Source organism: Coptis chinensis, chromosome 3 (assembly GCF_015680905.1).
Source record: "Coptis chinensis isolate HL-2020 chromosome 3, ASM1568090v1, whole genome shotgun sequence".
In the NCBI taxonomy this organism is placed as follows: Eukaryota; Viridiplantae; Streptophyta; class Magnoliopsida; order Ranunculales; family Ranunculaceae; genus Coptis; species Coptis chinensis.
In genome coordinates, this window is record NC_141458.1 from 122,292,018 (window position 1) to 122,311,364 (window position 19,347).

A 19,347-nucleotide genomic window follows, 5' to 3' on the forward strand; every position below is an offset into this window, starting at 1 on the left:
TCTCTAAATTAAATGGCTGAATGTTCCTTGGTATCTGTCAATGCTACTATCATGGAAGTTAGAATATAAAGTATCTTCTAGGTGGGTCAGTTGATTGGACAATTTAAGCCCAAGTACCTATCAAGTAGTAGCTGGTACATACTCTGTACGACGTAATTGGGTCCCTAGCTTTTATTGTGTTAGAATACCTTGTAATGAATCAACTGATAACAGATTACAAAGTTTGTTTGGTCGGTTGGCTCAACGAGTAGGCATTGCACACATTTGTTTTTGTTGACAAAACCATTGTATGATGATAAGAGGCCTTTGAATTTCAAAGATGTGAAAGGTAGCTAGGTAGTCAACTTCGCAATGTGTGGTTTGTATTTTGTGATTTGATGACCACCATGAATTGGTCTCAATTCTAAGTGCTGATTGATAGGAAGTTTGATCTTATTTATTAGAATAAAGCACAAATCTGGAAAATAGGAAGAGGAGGAGTTGTGGGTGCAATGAAACTCAATGAGCATGGAGAAGAAATAGGCAAATAGCACAGTACCCACGGCTGTTACTGCTTCTTACAAGCCAGCCATAGCCGTAGAGTCTTTCGCTAAACCACCTTAATAGTAGACATTTTTCAAACCATGGTTGATTGAGCAAATTGTTCTACTTGCTGGGTTTGCTTTTATCTCTTATTCGATGTCATATTTGCTCATTTCAGTGTCTATGTAACGTATACGAAGAACGATTTTGTTTTACTACTTTGAGAACATAATCAAGAGTTGAGGCTCGGCATAAATAAACTACTTGCTAATTCTCTTTTGTACCTACTTGCCATGCCATTCACATTATTTCTTAAAATATTCCATTTGCATTAATCTATATCAGGGATTAATTTAAGCAAGTTGGAATTAATTTAGTGCTTTCGTTGTACTAGTTAAAAGCTTGATCAAGTGAGCGGAGCGAATGTTCTGGGCCAAAGGTGGGTATGTGGTCAAAATGTCATTTGGTTGGTTTCTGTATGTTTATCTCTTCTCTTCGTTAGTAACTTCTCTCTCTCCCTCTCCATTCTCCACTCTCCACTCTCCACCTCCTTTCAATCTCTCCCACTTCCCTCTCCACTCTTCCTTCTCCCTCTCCACTCTCCACGCCCTTCCAATTCTCCCTCTCCATCCCTCCTTTAGGGTTGTTAATCCAGGGACAAGCCCTCCGAACCAGATAAGATAAGGACTTAGACTTTAAATTTAGCTCCAGTCCGACATACCTATGTCCGATCCGATAATGGCCCAACCAAATCTATAATAGTTTATGTGTTTTATATTTAATATTATTAATATATCATTATATTTACTAAAAGTTGAAATAGAAAATTGGAAGCCATATTGGTTAGTATTGTGTTTCTTCACAAGAAATAACAATTCTCATGTATTGCTAATGGACCTAGGCTTCGACGAATCGAACTTGCCCAATAGGACTGGCAGGGCTTGGACTCAAAATATCAAATATGATTTTAGTAACTTTTATTCTTAGACTGGGGAACCCGAATCGTGTTAAAGACTCGGCGGACTTGGACTCAAAATATCAAATATGATTTGGGTTGGGCCTGAACCTTTTCTTTGGTCCGCCCGTTTTGCGTCTCCCAAGGTCAACCAGACTTTTCTTTGATTTTCCAGACAACTTTGAGTTAATTGTACTGATGAATATAGGATTAGTAGGTTAATCAATTTGTCGCATTAGTTTTTTTCTAGCTTTAGGAAAGTTTGTCCCATTTCGCATGATTAAGCTAAACCTTTATCTAATTATATTATTAACTAGTTTAAATGTTGGTCTTTTATCCTCTCATTCCCCTTAATTAAATGGGTCACCTTGCATTCTGATGAATTGCCTACTAGCCATTACATATCTTGTCATCTACATTTTAGATCAAAATTGGACAGACTCAGACACTGCTTGTGTCACCGTTCTCCTTTTATATTTTAATTCTCACTGTGTTGGTACACTTCACCGGTTTCCTGCAGGTGTAATATAAGGAGGAGCTTCTGGTGCATGTCACTGTAGACTAATTCGATATTAAGATGAAGATATTAAGGCCACCAGAACCACCTTTCACGACTGAATTCATCCAAGTAATAATATGCCTAAAGCAATTTGCCCATCAGTCCATGTATATGTTAGTGGGTAGGTATCTTTATATTTTGAATTCCAAAAGAAGAAAAAGGCTGAAAGCATGAAGTCAAATATAAAAAAGTGGAAAAATTAACAGTTCAAGCTGAAAATGGCAGACTTGAAGCCATGCACCGATTATATACATCTTATATTGGTGGATAGAAAAGGATGTTTAATCTTTTGGATACAGCAGGAGGTAGTGCAGTTGACTTTGAGCTTATGCCTGTGGTATTGAAGTTCATCATCATTCTACAAGGCTGTTGAGTGGGATGCAACATGACAAAGGCCCCATTCTCCCCATCCCTCCACCAGCAAAGATAAAAGGACACCCTCCCGTCTCAGAACCCCAAACAGCAGCATTTTCATGCCTCCCTCAGTCGAGAGCTTTTTCTTCTGCTCCTACTCCTTTTTCTGACATTTTCAGGTGAGTGATTTCTTACGGTCATCTTCTACCTTACGTAATATTATAAGCTAGGTTCACGTTTACTCTATATCTTGTAGGCAAAGTGGATAGCTTTGGCGATGGGACGAGGACCGTGTATCCTGTTCGTGAGGTAGCTTAATGATCGATCGACCATGCATTTACGCTTATCTTTATGTTTTGCCTATTATGGTGAAGCAAAGCGGGCCTCTGGTTACTAGCTTGTTAATGTCAATACAACTATAAACAAATATGCATGCTAAAAATCAAAATATATTGTTCCATAGGCCGTAGATGTTAAATCTAGAGATGCAAGAGGAATTGGTGTTTTCTAGTAGGAGGAGAAAAAAAAAAGATTGAAGCGAGAAAGGGATAAAGGTTTCCTGAAAAAAGATAGTAATGCATGTTTTTTAGAGTTGGCCTTAGTACTGACTTAACTACGAACTGTGTTTTGAAGGTTATTACAAAAATGACGACGAGAAGGCTTATGGCTGTCGACATAATATTGGACTATGACTATGGAGGAGCCAACCGGAAGCATGATCCAAGGAGAGGAAGAGGTAGTGGCGGTGCCAAGGTCCCTTGATTTGGTCATCATCTCCTCATCTTTAGCCACTAAATAAGAAGAATAAGTGTTACCGCAGAGATTTTGTTCATCTTTTATGAAGTCTGTTTTAAAAAGATGTAAGCTATATAAAATCTCTCCGCTAGGCATATAAATCATTGTAACATTCGAGATGCATTTTCACTATTAATACTTATGTATTAACTGGTTTAGTTACAATCAGCTTCTCCAAAGAGAATTATCTGTGTCAAAATCAGCTTCATAAGCTTTGTCATACTTGGAGATACTCGGTTAGGAAATCGGATCACCTATATGGTTATAGACTGTCCTTCGTTTGAATTTCAACGTCAATTATCTTAGAAGATTTTAAGACAAGGAGATTAGAAATTGTCATATGCTTTAAGGCTGATATTCTATCCAAAATATAACAACTTGTCAAGTACTCAAGTGGACAAATTAATCTGAGAAAAAAATGATAAGAACGGTCTAAAATAGGAGCATACAGAGGGCGAACTGGCGAAGGAAATCATTGACATTCACAAACACAGTCTGAGTGTCTGAGACTCTGAGTTCGACCTTAAGGTCATTGCAAGAGTTAGTTTACATAAAAATCTCAACAGGAAAGCAAGGGGATTATTGTGTACACAGTACACGGATAAGTTGCGAAAAGATTCTACTGCATTTCTAATCTCGCCAAGTGGTATATAACTGGTCTTGGTGCACATTGATAAGTTGTGAAAAAGATTTCTTCCGGTTCTTGTAATCCCTGGATGCAATTCAACCCAACACAAGTTGCAAGTTACATATTAATCTAAGTTGTGCACATTGATAAGTTATGAAAAAGATTCTAATGCATTTCTTCTGGTTCTTGTAATCCCTTGATGCAATTCAACCCAACACAAGTTGCAAGTTTCATATTAATCTAAGTTCAAACAACACGTTCTGAAACATTAATCATGATGCATCAATATATCTGGGCATTGACAAAAATCATTGTTTGAAATAATAAAGTTCACATCTCAGACTCGAAACCAATATTCCAAAATCCTTCAGGAGTTGAAGGAGGAAGATACCTATAACGATGCCTAGATACACCATCATGATGCTCACAACGAGAATTAGTATTGTTGTTCTCACCATTCTTACCATTATTTGGAAGAACAGCATCATAAAACTTTTTGCACTGCTTGCACTCGAATCCTTTCAGATTCTCCCTCTCACTTTTCTTCCTCACAGGCTCTACATATTTGAAATTTCTATCCCCTGCCTTTGTAATTGAAATTCGCTGCTTTTGAGGGACAAGTTCCGCACCCATGCCCATGTCTTGTGTTTCATCATCCGAGCTATCAACATTCATATCTTTTGGAGCTGGAGCAGGACAATCATGCACTTCTTCATTTTGAGCTTTGTTCAAATTTCCCCTGGTATTCTCTATTGGAGTGTCAAGAAAATCATCATGTGGATCAATACCCCCTGCTTCTTGACGTGAACGGGTTTCTCGCCAGCATGGGGCTGATCGTTTAGTGCCAGCAAGTGGCTCAGATTTTATAGTAACAGCAGATTTGAGAGGATGAGAACTGGATGCAGAAGGGGATTTGATACTTGAGTTTCCACTTAACCTGGATACTGGGCCATTGTTGGTTTTATCCAGTAAACTGCTGCCATCCGTTTCATTCATCTTAAACGCAATGCCAGAGGTTTGAGGATCTTCATGTTTAGGATCTGTAAGGTTAAAAAGAAAGATTATTGCAATGTTATTGATACAAATAGCAATACAAGATATAAAGACAGATCATGCAGTTCAAGATAGACTAAAACTGTTGCTCTATTTTTGCTGAACTCCGTTAGATGAGGTAAGGCACGGATGATGGTTGTAACTTGCTTTGCAAACACATTTATAATGGGCAAGCATACAGCGTCACCATCACTAGAAATGGTTTACTTCAGAAGGAAAATGTCTGAAAGTCTGAACTTTAACATTCAATAGAATTAAGATGAGCGAAGCTCATCCATTCACATAAAAGATCATAGCTGAAGCACAGTCCGAGGAAAGAAACTTGACAGAATGAATATTCATTTGCATAACCAAGTAGAAAATAGTACTCTTACCATTGGAAATCCTTGCGTTCTTCTGTCGGCTTGGTAAAGGGCTTTCCTCTTCCATTCTGTTGCCGGGATGCGAGTTCTCTGTGTTAAGACCAAATTTATTGCAGAGAAATTTGTATTGAGATTTCAACTTTTTGTAACTATCGACTAAATCTCTTCGTTTATTCTTCTCTGTCACCATCTCATGGTCTTTCACTACAATCTGTTGCTCTAAATTTTCTTTTAATTGCTTCCCCTCCGCTATTTCTTCAGCCATTTGCTTGAGCTGCCATTGAAGTTTGGCAACATCATCATTCTTTTGTTGACTTTCTAGTTTGGTCAAAAGAAGCTTCTTCTCCATTTCACACTCACTGAACAGATGCTCTTTATCCATTAACTTGGTCTTCTGCTCTTTCAGAGAAGCAACCAAACATTGGTTTTCTTCTAGGTTTTGTTGCTTTTCTCGACGAAGCTCTTCCATTTGGAGAAGGAGAAGACTTTCCTTCCTTTTCCAGTCATTTTCTGCATCCTTCATGGTCTCATCAGTCAGTGATTTTGTCTTTTCTTCAAGGGCTCTAATCTTTTCAAGCTGAAGGTCTTCAATCTGGTGTAACAAAAACCCTTCTTTCTTTCTCCACCGGCCTTCTGCAGCTTTCATAGCCTCAGCAAACTGTTTCTGCAAGCTTTTCGACCTCGATTGGGAACTTGGAAAGAGCTGGCCACAAAAAATATATTCAATCTGAGAGATTCTATCTTTCACTTCCTGAATTGTAGCCACCATTATGGTACTGAGACCAGAGAAATACTTAGCATCATCATCATCAATGAAATACTCTATCTGTGGAGAGGCCTGTAAATCCGCAACATATGGAAATTTCAATGAGAAAATAAAAAATGGAATTTTATGACCCTATCTCATACATTTACTAGGCAAGATTTTCAATTTCATCCACATTCAAAATAAAACCAAATCCTAAAAATGTTTCAAATCCTAAAAAGACATCATAATCAGAAATGTATACAAATGAATTACTAGAAAGAGATGATGTCAATCTCACCTCGTTTAAGAAGTTGGAAACAATACCTGAAACCAGAACAGGGAAGAATCAACAAGTTAGATAACAAAAAAAAACTGGGAATTTAGGGTTTTGGTTTTTTTTTACCTTGAACGTTTTCAGATTTTGGCTCCATTGATGAATTCAAGTAGTTATAAGAAAAAAAATTAAGCGCGGGAAAAAGAGTTGTAAAAATTGACGTCTTCTGTTTTTTGTGTTTTAGACCGAGAGTTATTTTGACTTTTGATATGGAGAGGGTTCAGGACATATTTTATCTTATTTTATTTTGACACGGAAACAAATTCAAAATCGTTAGTCATTTACAAGTTTCGGATTAGACTAATATTTTGTAGATATGATCTCCTAACTATTTTAAACATTCTCACAAATAATCAAAAATTTCTAAACTTACTAAATATAGTATCAAAAATGGTGAAAATGAACAGTCTATAATTAGCCAAATTTTGTAAATTGTTAACTACATTTGGCAAGTTTGGAATTTTTTTTATTTTTTTGATTATTTATGACAATATTTAGAATAGTTAGGAGATCGTATCTGCAAAATATTAGCCTAATCCGAAACTTATAAATGCTCTAACGATTTTGAGTTTATTTAAGTATCAAAATAAAATATGCATCTAGAACCTTTCCTTTTGATATTTATTTTGTTTGTCACTAATATATCTGTTAGATCTCTTGTCACTTGTCAGGCTAACCAGAATGGTAATGTCTTGGCGACCCTTGGAGGTGATGGAGCTCGTCATTGCAGGCGTGAGCTACCTTAGGACTATGTATGTCAACTTGGTCTAAAATTTGGGTTCAGGTTAGATAAGCCAACTGGTAAACCTATGTTCACCTTCTTAGGCAGGTTTTATTTGTAGAACATTAGTTAGCCACTAAAAAATTATGAAATGAAGTTACTCAGTTTATGAGTAAAAAGTTCAATCACAATGATAGAAGTAATACTGTGCACCAAGGCACTCCACTCCCTTTGTTCCCTTCCGACCGGTTATCTATTTTAGTCACAAATTAATATACATTGCCTCCTAGTATTAGATTCTTATATACATAAATATTATTTTTTAAAAAAACACATAGTAAGCCTGACAAACAGCAAACAATTAACATTTATTAAACTACTCGTCAAATCTGGACCTTATTTTGCACCAAACAGGTTCAAGATCACAAACAAATACTCAAACGAGGGAAAAACAAAACAACCGGGGGAGGGGGTGTAAAAGTTTTAAAAAAAAAATCTCGAAACTCGACAGCATGGACAAACCAAATATCTGACCCTTTACACATTCTTCTGCTATGTTACAAAGAGAGAAATGAACGAGTGATAAAAGGAGACTCTTCCTCAAGATTTAAAACCCAGGCTAGTCCACTTCTTCTTTGCTTCTTTCTTCCCCCTCTGAGATTTAGAACCTAGTAGGTTTTGCAGTGATTTCGTTTTTTTGTTCCTAGACTTGCCAGATTCTTTAAGAAGTTCAGCCAGCCTTTTCCTCTCATCCTCAACATCAGGGTTTGCCGTCCCAAGTTTTTCTTCTCTCACCTTAAGGATATACTCCAAGATTTCAATAGCATCTTCTACCCTGCAATAATAATTCAATTAAGTATAAGTCTACAAGTACCTCTAGGCTCTAACCAATGAAACAACTGCCTTAAAATGTCATACGATACTCGAACAGAAGAATATAGAGGTGTGGAAGAGCTGAAGGAAACCTCACCTGCCCATGGCATCATAAGTTGCTGCGAGATTGCTATAGACCCCAAGCGTATCTGGATGACATGGGCCACACTCCTGTTCGAGTATCCCTCTTGCTTCTTCAAACAATTCAGCGGCCTCATCAATCTTGTACAACTGTACACAAGCCAATCCCATTTGGTTCAGTACCACACCAAAGAATGCAGATTTTCTCTCTCCACTGGCTCTCAGTTTTGCTACAGCACTCTCAAAGGAGTTCCAAGCCTCTCTGTGTCTTCCAACCATGTAAAGCATCACACCCATCTGTGCTTCAATTCCTGCAATCGTGTTTCGCTGGCCAGGCGTGTCTTCCAACAATTTCATTGCCCTTTGAAGGAGTTTTAGTGCTTCCTCCGGCTCGTCCACAGCTTCATATATGGCAGATATTTCCATCATCCCACTGGCAATCTCCTCTCCTGTGGTCCCTGGCACAGGCTTTGCATATATTCTTAAGGCGCTCTCACAATAAGATTTAGACTCTCGGTGCCGCCCCGTCTTGTAATAAAGATCCGCAAGGCGGGCAAAGACTGATGCAACGGAAGGGTGATTATCTCCCTTGGTGGATTTGAAAACTGTCAGGGCCTTCTGGTAGGAGAAGACAGCTTCATCAAAGCGGCTAAGAGACAGGTAAATGTCTCCAATACCAATGTCAATAGCAGCTACCTCATTTTCTTGGCCATTGGCAATCATAGCCATGCTGGCAAGAACAAGGTGCTCAAGGGCAGATTCATAATCCCCCTTTGCCTCACAGATGAGGGCCATCAACCTGCGGTCAGCAGCTTCTTCCAGGGATGCCGGTGCACTGTGCTCCCGGTGGATTTCCAGTGTTTTATTACAGAGAACCTCGGCATCATCGAATTGCATAGCTTGAACATGGGCCTCCAGCCAAGTACCTGTTATTTTTATCAGTTGCCTTAGGTATGAATAAGAATTAATTTTAGTCCCAGAAAAACCATGACTATTAATACAACAAAAATTGAAGAGGATAGCTTTTTGGTATTAATATTAATTACCGGAAAAAAAATGTGTTAATATGAACATATACTGTTCTTATTCTTCAATTAGAGAAAAAGTATACAAAATGATCACAACGATCCAATGCACTATCTCCCGAGTTGGTTTTTGATAACATGGTGTGTGTTTTAAAGCACTTGACAAGTTCTTCCGATGAGCCATTATTCCTAAACTCTATTAATTCAGTGTATACCATAAGAGTGTCAATGACCAGCCAACAAGTACACCTGTCGAAGGCAATTATTAAACAGCAAAGTACTTGAGGAAGAGTTTCCTCGTATGCATTTGAAATGCTCAATCCAATTATAGTGTGTTTGGACTTTGGAGTTCTCATTGATACAATTTTATTGATCAATATCTCGATATCTCTTATATATATTTTAGAAAAGCTGAATTCCCTTGGCCTAGACAAGAAATTAATATCTCAGTTTGTTGTAAATAGCTTAAAACGCAATATGCAGGGTGTGTCTACATCCCGCATTGTTATGCAATAAATAAATAACTATCTTTATCAAAAAAAAAACAGCCCCACTTGCCAGCAGAAAATAAATAACAACCCTCTCCAGTCCACCAGTCCCTACTGGCTAGAAGACATTTTGGCCAGCAGGTAACAACAACACGTGCCCCCAGAAACCAATACACTAACTTACACCTACAGTAACAAAAAAAAAAAAAAAAAATGAAAAGATAACTTTTACCGTTACCACATACCTGCAAGTCTCTGCAACTCTTGGATCTGTTTCACCTAAAGCCTCAATCTGAATCTTTAACCCAGCATCGTAACACAATATCGAACGATCCAATTGTCCAATCATAGAATGCGTATCACCTAATTGCATATACCCAGAAAAAGCAGCAAGTGCATGGTCTTGATTCTCTCCTTTCCCAACATCTACAGTCTTAATAGCCCGATCAAGAACCGGTACCGCTTCTTCAAATTTTCCTAAACTACAATAAATAGCAGCAACGACATGTAAACTCATGGCTAATTCCAAACTCAATGGTTCATTGTTCACACCAGTGCATCTCTCAAATGATTTAGAAGCTCGAATTGCGTAGTCTAATGCTTTGTTTGGACTGTCACCTGATGCAATTGTGTCTCTAGCTAGTTTTAACAAGAATGGGCCTAGATCCGGGTTGTCTAGTGAGGATTCGTCTATTATTTTCGGCTTTTCAGGTGTTCGGGTTTTTTTGTTTGGTGATGGTCTGGGTTTTGAGGATGATGATGGAGAGGGTGTTTGTTGTTTTTTGTTTGGGATTGGAGATCTGATTTTGGGTGTTTGGATTTCATTATTAGTTTGATTTGTTGTTTCTGGGATTAGAATTTGAAGTGGTTGTGATTCTGGTGGAGTTTTTAGTGAAACTAAACCTGGCATTTTTGTTGAAAGAATTGAGGTTTGGACTTTTTTTTAGAGTGAGTTATTGAATGAGGGAGTTACAAGTTACAAAAAAGGAATTAAAAGTTAGAGAAAGTGTGAAGTTGGGTGGGATTTGTTGTGATGGTTGGGTTGCTTGAGCAAAACTTCTTCTTTTTTTTTTTTTTTTTCTTGACCAATTATTATTATTATGTTATTCTATCATCATCTTTCCAACTCTTTCTATACTCGTGTTGATTGCTTCTCTTTTTTAGTTTATTTAGCTGGTCTATCCATCCAGCTTAACGTTAGAAGATTCTGTTTTGATCTACCAGATAATGCCACTTGGATTTTATAACAATGTCCGAAATGCCAATTTGTACTTTGTAGAAGTGGTTGTCCGACGGTCCTACCAACATGTCACACTGTCGCCTACACTATTTGACTTTTTCTGTCAATACTTCAGTGCGAGAGTAGGGTGCATTGGTGCAACTCTGGATAGATTGGGCTTTTAAGAATTTAAGCCCGAGTTCAACCGGCCACCTAGGCGATGCCCAACCGACTCGCCTAGGCCCAAATCGTTTTAAAAATCGGTTGACCGACTAGGCGGACCAATTAGGCGGTCCAGTCAAATTTTTTTTTTTAATGATTAAATGTCGAAAATTAAAAGCCCATATAGACTTAAGATTTGAATGAGTTTAAAAGACTGAAGTCTAATGTAAATTATATGTCACTATAACAAAGAGTATGTTTTTATATGAAATCGATATTCTTCAACTATTACGCATTTTTATAATAAATATATTTGTTTGTGTTTATTTTTTGAATTATTGTAAATGATTGATTTTCTTTATTTCTTATAGTATAGGTGTGTATTGCTATATATATTACGAAAAAAAACCACCTAGCCCGTCTAGGCACTGCCTAGAAGGCCTGGGCGCTAGGCGCTCTCCCACCGCTCAACTATCACCTAGCGTTTTTTAGAACACTGATATTTACTACTCATTCGATAATTTGATTGCAAATTTTGAATGGGCGGACCATGCGTTGAGGAAGGTCGTTGGGTATAAGCTTTGGGTTTGATTTCTAGCGGGAAAAAGGGAATATAAGGGAGAAGAGAATCATAAATTTTAATTATAAAAACTAGCATTATGGGAACACTCGATGAGAGTGAAATCTATTTTGGTACGCGCGATGTGCCTTTGTTTTTTTTCACTTATTTTATGTTATCTATTCGAAATCGAAATCAATCGGGTTGATAAAAAACCCCAATTTCAAAATTCAAATTTGAATCCCGACCCGATTTGTTGATCTAGATGTAAGAAAGTCGTACTAAGCATAATTAGCAATTCGGCTGAATTATTCGTTTAATTTGAAAAACGTTTAAAAATTTATTTTATCAATGATACGGAATAATTCGTTAACGGCAAGAAATCATTAATTTGTGAATTATTCGTATTTTCACTATAAATTTGCTGAGTATGTTGTCAAGTTTTATCGTATTTTTTTATTTTTAGTTTCGTATTATATTCGAATTACTTACGAAACCGAACTTTTACCATTTCCGTTTTTTTTAATCCGATTTGAAAAAACAAATTCTTATGAAGCTCAAATTTTATTCGAATATTTTTCGAATCAAATTTTTGTTGTATTACAAATTGCTAACTATACCACTAACCCACTAATTTAGACTATATATGTTAAATTTGTCGGGATAAAATAATAATAAAGTAATAAGTAGTTTATGAAAATTTGTTCGAAATTTATGATTAAATTGTCGAAATTTCAAATGGAATTGTCGAAATTTCGGATGGCATAGGATGTGGCATGGGTTGTAATAATAGTGTGAAAATTTGTCCGGAATTTCCGATGAAATTATATAAATTTCGGATGGCATTGGTGCATGGGTTGTAATAATAGTGTTTAGCAAGGGCAAAATCGGAAAAACAAAAAAACGTCGTATGAAAAAAAATTGTAGGTGGAGGCGCGTTCTTTAAAGGAGAGGAATAAAAAAAAAAATATATATTTTGTCGGCAAAAAAAATATTACGAAAAATAAATTGAGACGATTAAACGATTACAAATTTACCTATGTGTTTAATTTACTTTTTGTTTTTTGTAAGTTTTGCACCATCTATTATGATAGTTGTTTTTTGAGTTGGAGCTTTACTTAGAGTATCATCAATGCGTTGCTATTTTTGATTGCCAATGTGACAAGTAGTAAATTTTCTAGCATTTTCATTCACCAATGTCTTACCATACATCTGTTTTATCTCAGCAATTGTTAAATTTTTCAATTAAAATACTCATAAAATTTAACAGCCACTCATACGGGTCAACTTTAGCTGTCCAGATGGTGGACGGGTCAAGTTTTGCCGTTCATAAATTTTGGCATTTTTTTTAATAAAAAATAAAAATGGTTGTAATAAAAAATTTCATTAAGTTTATAGAAGTTTTGACATTTTTTGAACGGGTTAAGTTTTGCCTGTTTCAATGCTTTATTTTTTGTAGCAACAAAAATTAGGGACATACAAGACAACTATTCCCGTTTGAATGTTTGTTTTTTTTTTAATAAAATAAATTGAAATGCACGGGACAAGTTTTGCGAATATAAAAACCGAAAATATCGAAAAAATGTGTTGGTACATAAATTGGTTTTAGCAATTTTGCCTGAACTAAAATGCTAATGTGTCCAATTTTTTTTTAGCAGTGTGTTGATAAAAGAATATTTGTTTATGACATAGACTCCCACGGTTACAAGTTTTGTGGTCTGCTCAATAATGAGAAAAACTTCTGTCCATAGCCCTTGGGACTGAGTCTTCAAAGCACAAGATTTTCCTATATTCACTATATCGTCTTTTTTTAAGTTTAAAGTACATAAGCGGCGGCTTTTACACACCCCAGTTGAATACAGTTTTGTGCAAACCGTTTGCCAAATTGAAGTGGGTGGCTGTATCCACAAACTTGGAAGCAATTTGCAACCAATTGTTTTTTGTTACCAAATTTGTTAAGCAAAATAGTTGTTTGGTATCCACCTAGAGATGTTTTTTTTTTTTTTTCCGATAATTCCTAGAGATGCTCTAATAAGTCCTTTGACCCCTGCATACGCCAGCCCTTATAATTAAGTCTAGGATTTAGAAAACTAAACCTCACCGAATGCGAGAGTGGGACACTGACCATTGACATACACAGTGTCTATGAGATGAGAACTGAGTTGACTTTTCTGTGGCTGCAGTTAAGCCAACCCAATTTTAATTTATTTTGAAAAATTAAAATACCCAAATATTGTGTTTTTAAATTAGCAATTGCCCCAGTTTTAAAAATTGGTTTTGCGATATCCCTACATAATAATTTAATTTGGATTATCCTCCACATTCTAACTTTCCGTCAGTCAAACATCAAGACTAACTGTTTGACTGACGGAAAGTTAGAATGTGGAGATAATCCGAATTAAATTATTATGTAGAGACATGGCAAAACCAATTTTTAAAACTGGGGGCAATCACTAATTTACCCTTTTTTTTTAAATAATCATTAAATACGAAATATTCAACTTAACTACCTTGGGAAAGAAAAAAAAAAATCTTAAAATCCAACTAAATAAAGGTGCGGTAAAGAGACACAGAAATCTATCCAGAGAAAACTGAGAAAAGTAAAGTGAGTCAGATTCGAGAAAATAGACCACGGAAAACCCTAATAAATAGAGAGGAGGTGGTGTGTATAATTTCTTGACTGGGGCTGCTGTCACTCATACATTCCCAGCATTGTAGTCTCTCTTTTTCTCTGAGTAATTTCAACAAACATTTTGAGCGCCAAAAACCCTATGCACAGATTGAATCGGCACCTGAACTTACTTGTTTGACCTTGAGCTTATCAATCCGATCTGAAGTTAGTAAACTTCTGATTGGATTTTGACTTACTCTGAACTTTGTACACTGTGAACTTGTGAATCTCATCAGATTTAATATGGAGAGATCGAGATCTAAGAGAAAGTATTATTATGACCAAGATTATGATTCTCAACAACCCATGGGTAGAAATAAGCCCAGGTATAACAACAACAACAACAATCACCACCGTCGTGGGGGTGGTGGGGGTGGGGGAGGGGGAGGGGGAGGGGGAGGACGTTTTCCTAAACATCAGGACTCATCTAGTGTAGCTATTAGTTACAGGATTCTATGTCATGACCTTAAAGCAGGTGGTGTTATCGGAAAATCCGGTAGTATAATTAAGGCAATACGACAAGAGACTGGTGCTTGGATCAATGTTCATCAATTGATTCCTGGTGATGAAGAGAGGGTTATTGAGATTACTGACTTTCAGCGTCGTGATGCCGACAGACGTGTACCGCCTTTCTCTCCTGCTCAGGAGGCTTTGTTTATGATACATGACAGGATAATTGAGAGTGAACCTGGATTTGGATTTGGATTCCATGTTGGTGATGATGACGAAGATTATGGTCGTGGTGGGAATCGTGTTGCTACTAGACTTGTTGTGGCTAAGGCTAATGTAGGTTGTATTTTGGGGAAAGGAGGGAAGATTATTGAACAAATGAGGATTGAGACCAAAACTCAAATTAGAGTACTTCCAAGAGATCATACTATACCTCAATGTGTATCAATGTCGGAGGAAATAGTGCAGGTATTTACTGCCTTCCACAGTAATTAGTTCCCTAGTTAACATTAATTTTGAGACTTGTCTGTTTGTGAAAGCAATTGATGGCCTAATAATACTGCAAATGACTTGATCCCTTGACAAGAAAGTCCTGAAATGGCATTGGTATCTGAAAGCACGGAGGAACCCTCTTTCAAGCACATTCTTACCGTCTTTTCTGAACAGGGAAGATGTGAAATCTGAAGCTAACTATGTCTCCAGTGATGGTTTGAAGTCTAAAAGGTTAAAGAGTAAAAACAATAATCAAATGTTTCTTAGTTGGAAACTGTGTGATAATATAATGCCTGAACTGTTGAACTGTTAAAGTTGAATTGGACAGGCTGCTGCAAGATTAATATGGTCATATGGGGAAAAATTGACAAAATGCATATGGAAGTATATGCATATCGAGAGGTAGTGTGAGGTTTTTATCCATTTGCCTTTTCTTCGATATGCAGTTTTTCTGCGGTTATAACTATTCTTGGGCAAAAAGATGCATTATATCATTTCTTCATTATTTCCGTTCTAACAGAATCGTAGAGCCATTTCCTTCACAGTGGTTGAAATCTTCAATTTCTCCTTACTGTAACGAACTTGTTTTATGCACTCTACCTTCTGGTTATGGTTTAGGAGATGTTTTTAAATACTACTGTTATCTCATCGCAAAAGACACTAACAATATATTGATGATTTGGTGTGATATTGTTTTGCATGACAAAATTCTCTTCTTGCAGGTTATAGGGCATCTTGACTCCGTGAAGAACGCTTTATTAATTATATCATCACGTTTAAGAGAAAGCCAACTTCGTGATCGCAGTAATTTCCAAGGACGAGGGCATTCACCCGAGCGGTTCTTTCCTGATGAAGGTTTTGCTCCTCACATGCAGAATATTCCCCGTGGGCTGGATGGACCCTCTTTCAATCTACAACCTTCTTCTGGCTTGACCAATGTGAGAACGGATAACTATAATTCACGTTCATCAGGCCATGCATTTGAATCTAAAACAACAACCATGGGAAATCAAGTGCAGCCATATTCTGGTCAAGATATTGTGTTTCAAATACTCTGTCCTAATGAAAAGGTTAATAAAGTTATGGGAGAGACTGATGGCATTATGGAACTGCTTCGAAATGATGTTGGTGTTGACATCAAGATTATGGATCCTGAGCCAGGATCAGATGAACGAATAATTATTATCTCTTCTGATGAGGTACTGACCTAATCTCTTTTGTCTTATAATCAATAGACGTTGATAAAATTTAAAGTGATTAACAGATAATTCGAGAATTCTGCCATTTTGGAAATGCCTTTCCTTTGGCTTTTCTAAGATGATTCCTGGTAACCTTTTTCAACTGTATTCCATAGTCAAGGTCTCCTCAGTCAGTGTTCCGTTTTCACTATACTGGTGCGTGGCACTACGGCTTGTCATTTTCATCTCATCTGATATGAGAAATCTGTATCGTTCAGTTGGGTAAAATATTCTTGTTGTTTGCGAGCTTATTTCGAGACCTCTCTTATCCTTAGTACTTGATGTTAGGTCCAAATGTCACTCTTCAAGCTCTTCATGGACTTATCTATGACTATGAGCTATAACCTAACTGAAGTTTTACCTAATTGGTAGTTGCATAGTGTAGTTTTGCCTTATCCAGAATTTTGATGAATTGTGTTCTCAACATTCTATTACAAATGTTATCAGTGATCTTGTTGATCTTATTGATACTCTGGGGTACTCAATTTTGAGATGACAAAATTCTCTTTCTTTTCATGTTTAATGAATTCCAACATAGAAGGAATTTTGCCTCTGCTAATCCAGCGGCCTGCCTCTTCTTTTATTTGATCAGGCACAACCCAAAAGATTATCTTATTAGCAAAGCATAATACAATCAATCCTTAAATTAGGGAGATGAGCATGCACGCCGGTATTTAGACTTTTTCCTAAACACTTGGTATTAGAGTATTAGTTCATTCAATAGTTGATCTTCTTATGCACTGGATGTCATTTTTTAGTCTTTTATCTTCTAACTGATGAAAATAAGAATGCTCTGAAGACTATGTTCCCTTGCAAATGTTGCTATCTCTTATTCGCGGAACATAACTACATATATGCCAGGAAGATGTATGAATTTTTGTATATTATCTTTGAGCAACATTGATTTTTTTTTTCTTTTCCTGTGTATATATGCTAGGATCCCAATGATGACTTGTTTCCAGCTCAAGAAGCCCTGCTGCATATCCAGACTCAAATTGTTGATCTTGATCCAGAAAAAGATAATATTGTAACAACAAGGTTAATTGTTCCGTCCATTGAAATTGAATGTTTAAAGAGGCAGGAGGGGTGGTTGTTTGAGATGAACAAACAAACTGGTGCAAATATACAAATCATACCACGAGAAGAACTTCCCTTGGGTGCTGTGGGAGCTGATGAGCTTGTACAGGTTTGTAATTATCTGCATTGGTCAGCTTTCTTTATTTGCTATCCATTTTCTCTGTATGCAATGCCATTTCTTTGGTATTCTTGCGGTACAAGGTCATTTCTTCTAATTACTGGTACTGACAGATTGTAGGTGAGATAAGGGTAGCTCGAGTTGCTCTTGTTGAGATAACTTCTAGGCTACGAGATTATGTATGTCGTGAAGTTTCATTTTCAAAGGATTTGCCACCATCGTCAAACACTCTTCCAGATCATAACACGGGAATGTCTGTACCCGAGGCTGGATCACCCAGCAGAAATCCAACTGCAGGCTATCGAAGCGCACCTACAGCAACACCTTCTTGGCCATCTAAGGTGATCCTAGTAGATAGATTAGGATATATCCCTTATTATCTGTGATGAGATGCTTTTTACCTTAGTGGTTCTTGAAAAGAATTACTCCCGACTGTAGGATGCTGGAGCATCTGGCAGTAATTCAGTGGACCAGAGGGACAATGATGCTCTTGAAGATGCATCAAGTGGTCTTAACAGGTGATAAATTGTTACTTTCGTTGGCGACTTCCACCATAGCACGCTTTTCCCCTAATCTCACACTGATGTATACATTCTCTTTTTTTTTTTTATTTGCCAATCAGATTGTCTGTGCCTCTTGTTACTAGAAGTACCCTGGAAGTTGTCGTACCAGAACATGCAATCACCAAGCTTTCAGGAAACAAGCTTGCTCAGATCAGCGAGGTAATTATCTTTCTTACATTTTGTCTTTACTTTGTTTGTTTACTGCCCACCAATTGTTTGTATTTCATTTCCTTCTTAAATGTCAACAGTTGTCAGGAGCGAGTGTTGTTCTTGTTGAAGAGGGAACTCAGAAGATCATTAAAATGTCTGGTACTCCAGAGCAGGCTGAGAGAGCACAGAGCCTGCTTCAGGGGTTCATTTTGAGCAGTAAGTTATCCAGTTCATTGCTTATTCATACCACACCTCAATCTCATCAACCCAGAGTTACCATTTTGCTTTTCTTTTTCCAGCACAAGAAGATTCCCCTTCAAGCTGATTTTATGAGGAGCGTGGGAAAGCATCATGAAGTGTTCATATATGTTTCCTGTTCTCGAATAGTAATTTATTTCTTCGATGCAGCAGGGTGTTGGAGTTTCCTGTTCCTTTTTTCCTTGTATGGAAGGGTTTTATGTTTTGTTTTGTTGATTTACAGTTCAAGACTCAATGTAGAGGCAAGGTTGTCCTCTCTCTCTCTGTTTTTTTCCGTGAGATATCTCTTTTTTTGTTCGATAGTGAAACTGCGGAGAGAAAATAGCCCCGTCCATATAAACAAAAGAGCATGGGTTTTAGGCCTGTTTATATAAAACTACTGGATTTTAAAAGTTGAATCATCTCCCCTTCAAGCTGACCTAAACAATAACACCAGTCATCTATAAACTATGAAGTCATTTTGCCTTAGCTTTTAAGTAGGTAAAGGGATGCTTTTTCGTAGGCAAATCACAAAATGCTCTCAACTGACCAATTTATGCAAATTAGTATCATAAACTAAGAAGGTACTCGAATCAGTATATCTTTGTGGACCAATTTAAGCAAAATTCAATTTAAGTTGAAGTAAAATAAGATTTAAATTAGGATTTTTTTCACCTGAAAATGTGAAAATTTCAATTGATGTTGAATTGATCTTGAATTTACATTGTCAAATTTCAATTCAGGGTTGTTTTTTAATTGTATTTAATTACCGGCTAATTTTTAATTTGGCCTGAATTATAGTCGTTATGTCAATTGCTCAGATAGTACATTATATAAATTGGTCAAAAAAAATAGTAAATTGTTCCAATTGATTAATTGTACATAGTTCATTACCCTTTCTAGTATTTTAGTC

At 36.8% G+C, this 19,347-nt stretch overlaps 3 protein-coding genes across 3 annotated transcripts; 1 reads left to right on the top strand and 2 right to left on the bottom strand.

The window, feature by feature from the left end:
- Positions 1-4,071: 4,071 nt before the first annotated feature.
- On the bottom strand, positions 4,072-6,523 carry LOC147513954 (protein gamma response 1). Its single transcript, XM_086599587.1, has 4 exons — positions 6,380-6,523; positions 6,275-6,300; positions 5,241-6,066; positions 4,072-4,853 (listed from the first exon to the last, which is right to left on the bottom strand). Exons 1-4 carry the CDS (start codon positions 6,405-6,407, stop codon positions 4,144-4,146), a joined length of 1,590 nt encoding a protein of 529 aa, XP_086455713.1. The 5' UTR covers positions 6,408-6,523; the 3' UTR covers positions 4,072-4,143.
- Positions 6,524-7,380: 857 nt separating this feature from the next.
- KLCR1 (Tetratricopeptide repeat (TPR)-like superfamily protein) lies at positions 7,381-10,622 on the bottom strand. Its single transcript, XM_086597301.1, has 3 exons — positions 9,731-10,622; positions 8,002-8,897; positions 7,381-7,866 (listed from the first exon to the last, which is right to left on the bottom strand). The coding sequence occupies exons 1-3, from the start codon at positions 10,406-10,408 to the stop codon at positions 7,632-7,634; spliced, it is 1,809 nt and encodes a 602-aa protein (XP_086453427.1). The 5' UTR covers positions 10,409-10,622; the 3' UTR covers positions 7,381-7,631.
- A 3,596-nt stretch (positions 10,623-14,218) lies between these two features.
- Positions 14,219-18,711, top strand: RCF3 (RNA-binding KH domain-containing protein). Its single transcript, XM_086597304.1, has 8 exons — positions 14,219-15,027; positions 15,774-16,250; positions 17,227-17,475; positions 17,598-17,825; positions 17,923-18,002; positions 18,107-18,206; positions 18,296-18,413; positions 18,497-18,711. Exons 1-8 carry the CDS (start codon positions 14,353-14,355, stop codon positions 18,520-18,522), a joined length of 1,953 nt encoding a protein of 650 aa, XP_086453430.1. The 5' UTR covers positions 14,219-14,352; the 3' UTR covers positions 18,523-18,711.
- The last annotated feature ends 636 nt before the right edge of the window (positions 18,712-19,347 follow it).

Excerpts from the sequence above, each read along its gene's own strand:
- LOC147513954 (XM_086599587.1), bottom strand. The coding sequence starts at position 6,407 with ATGGAGCCAAAATCTGAAAACGTTCAAG. Across the intron at positions 6,067-6,274 it reads TTTCCAACTTCTTAAACGAG|GCCTCTCCACAGATAGAGTA; the intron begins GTGAGATTGACA and ends GCGGATTTACAG. Across the intron at positions 4,854-5,240 it reads GAACGCAAGGATTTCCAATG|ATCCTAAACATGAAGATCCT; the intron begins GTAAGAGTACTA and ends TTAACCTTACAG.
- KLCR1 (XM_086597301.1), bottom strand. The coding sequence starts at position 10,408 with ATGCCAGGTTTAGTTTCACTAAAAACTCCACCAGAATCACAACCACTT. Across the intron at positions 8,898-9,730 it reads CTTGCAGGTATGTGGTAACG|GCCCATGTTCAAGCTATGCA; the intron begins GTAAAAGTTATC and ends ACTTGGCTGGAG. Across the intron at positions 7,867-8,001 it reads ACTTATGATGCCATGGGCAG|GGTAGAAGATGCTATTGAAA; the intron begins GTGAGGTTTCCT and ends TTATTATTGCAG.
- RCF3 (XM_086597304.1), top strand. The coding sequence starts at position 14,353 with ATGGAGAGATCGAGATCTAAGAGAAAGTATTATTATGACCAAGATTAT. Across the intron at positions 15,028-15,773 it reads TGTCGGAGGAAATAGTGCAG|GTTATAGGGCATCTTGACTC; the intron begins GTATTTACTGCC and ends CTCTTCTTGCAG. Across the intron at positions 18,003-18,106 it reads GCATCAAGTGGTCTTAACAG|ATTGTCTGTGCCTCTTGTTA; the intron begins GTGATAAATTGT and ends TTTGCCAATCAG.